This window comes from Armigeres subalbatus, unplaced genomic scaffold (assembly GCF_024139115.2).
Source record: "Armigeres subalbatus isolate Guangzhou_Male unplaced genomic scaffold, GZ_Asu_2 Contig1099, whole genome shotgun sequence".
Lineage (NCBI taxonomy): Eukaryota > Metazoa > Arthropoda > Insecta > Diptera > Culicidae > Armigeres > Armigeres subalbatus.
In genome coordinates this window covers 36,947-39,040 of record NW_026941845.1, presented here as the reverse complement: position 1 = coordinate 39,040, position 2,094 = coordinate 36,947, and the positions used below count along the sequence as shown (strand labels likewise).

The following is a 2,094-nucleotide window of genomic DNA, read 5'->3' as shown; positions in this document are numbered from 1 at the left end:
TTACTTTATGAGTTCTAGTATTTATTCCAAATGCAATGTATGAGATCCAAAACCGTGCTTACAGCTATTATTATTTCATTTCCCCGTGAAGACATTTATTGAGTGTTTCGTTCCTGCAAATCACTAATATTCCGACAAACACGATATTCCTAATAAAAATAAAGACTTTTAAAATTATTGATACGTTGTGTATCATGTCATAGAAATATTTTTTTATTTTCTAGTTAAATTTGAAAGCTTTACTATTTTAAGTACAAGCTTCAGTTGCGAATCCTGCAAAACATTTCTTTAATTAGGTTCATATGGAAATAATGCTTTCAGTTTTTTATTAAATAAATCTGCAGCAAATGGTGACGATCTTCCGTTTATTGGCCTGTATTTGTTAGAACCTACTCTTTTTTATGTTCAAATATATCGTCGAACACAGTGTGGATTTGCTCGATCATATCTGTGCAAGTCATGCTGCGGCCTTTGGACTTAAATGCATAAGTATTACAGTTTTTCGTTAAATAACTAGCAGCAAAGCACGCAACTATTGCCGGACTGATCTCCTGCTTAGATTCCAGCGCCCAGTAGTAGAACGTAGCAAGAGCTCCGGCCAGTAAATCACCCTGTCCTCCGCACCTTCGCCCCGAGCCACCTTGAGGACATTCGTATTTTTCCAACGTCAGCGAATCGTAGATCCTATCGTTTAGACCCTTTTCAATCACAGTTACCCCACGACCAAGCTTCTCCAGTGTTTGCATAATGCGATCCCGATCGTTACCGAACAATCGGCAGAATTCAATGGCATTCGAGTCAAAATCACACCGTAATAGTCCTTCACCAAGCTGATGTCGTGGGTGATTAGGAACAGTCCGTCAGCATCGATAATAAGTGGTTTCTGCAGTTGTCGGCAGATCTTTATCAGTTCTGACACAGTTTGCAGTATCTGACGATCCCGACCTAACCCGGGGCCAATTACCAGCACATGCAATCGTTCCAACCAGGGCTCAATCTGCATAGTGGCATCATTCGAGTCCAGTAGAGGATGGACAATCAATTCTGGACTGTAGGATTTGATCACCTGTGCTGCCGCTTGAGGACAGAATACGTGCACCAGATCGGCTCCCACTTTCAGGGCACTGATGGCCGCAAAATACGGCGCTCCGGTGTATTCCAGCGATCCACCCACCACTCCGATTCGACCAGCCTGACCCTTGTGGCGGTGCGCTTCCAGATGAGGCACAATATTTCTGGCGCGCTCCAGCAGCGGCGATTTGTTCTCCGACATTGTAGCGTGCTGCGAGAGGCAACGGTATCCAGCTGGGCTCAATAAACGACCGGTGTTTTGATATTGCGAGCGGTGGAACGGCGACAAACGATGAAAGTGCAAAAAAATCGGCAACTTTGACAGAGTAGATTTGTGAATCATTAATAAAAGTTTGAAGCCTTCGAAGCACTGCGACAACACAACAGGGAACTGACTGACGAGACAGTCATATGAAGTAGAATAGAATTGATAACACAGTGGGTGGTGAACGAAAGAAAAGCATACCAGCGGCGGGTGGAAAACAGGCGTTACGTTCTCAAAAACATCGCACACAGTGGACCAAAGATTTGAACAAGTTACAGTAAAAATTACCGTTGACCGATATTGTAAATTATAATTTATCAGTCAACGGTTTTTTTTTAAACTTATACCTAAATTAAAAACTTTTCTTTGACTGCGGCAAGCCTCGTTGTACAAATAATGTAATGTAATAATGTGCAAACCCTAGTCTAGCCGGTAATTCATCGACATAAAGGCAATTCTCATCTCAAGATAAAATCTCGTCGGTTTTTTTATCATTGCTTGCTGCTAAAAAAAAGGAATCAGGGACAATCAAATCGCCGCCAGACCTATACAAACTTGATGGTACGAATGAATTACGGCATTCGCATGAACAGCAGCAAGCGTCGACTATCAATATCAGCATGTGTGCGGTGTCAATATTGAACTTCAGCTTGAAAATTGATACTCAATTTGAAATCTCAAAATATTAGTATTATTTAGTGCACTTTACAGTACCATAGACTTAACATTTTGAGGTCAGACTTCTAAAGGATATACAG

At 41.5% G+C, this 2,094-nt stretch overlaps 1 protein-coding gene across 1 annotated transcript; it reads right to left on the bottom strand.

Moving 5' to 3' along the window:
* Window positions 1-1,467, bottom strand: LOC134202225 (ATP-dependent (S)-NAD(P)H-hydrate dehydratase-like). The gene is given in 2 exon segments (XM_062677272.1): window positions 1-796; window positions 799-1,467. Coding segments are annotated over 2 exon segments (1,023 nt in total). The 5' UTR covers window positions 1,415-1,467; the 3' UTR covers window positions 1-389.
* Between the last annotated feature and the right edge of the window lie 627 nt (window positions 1,468-2,094).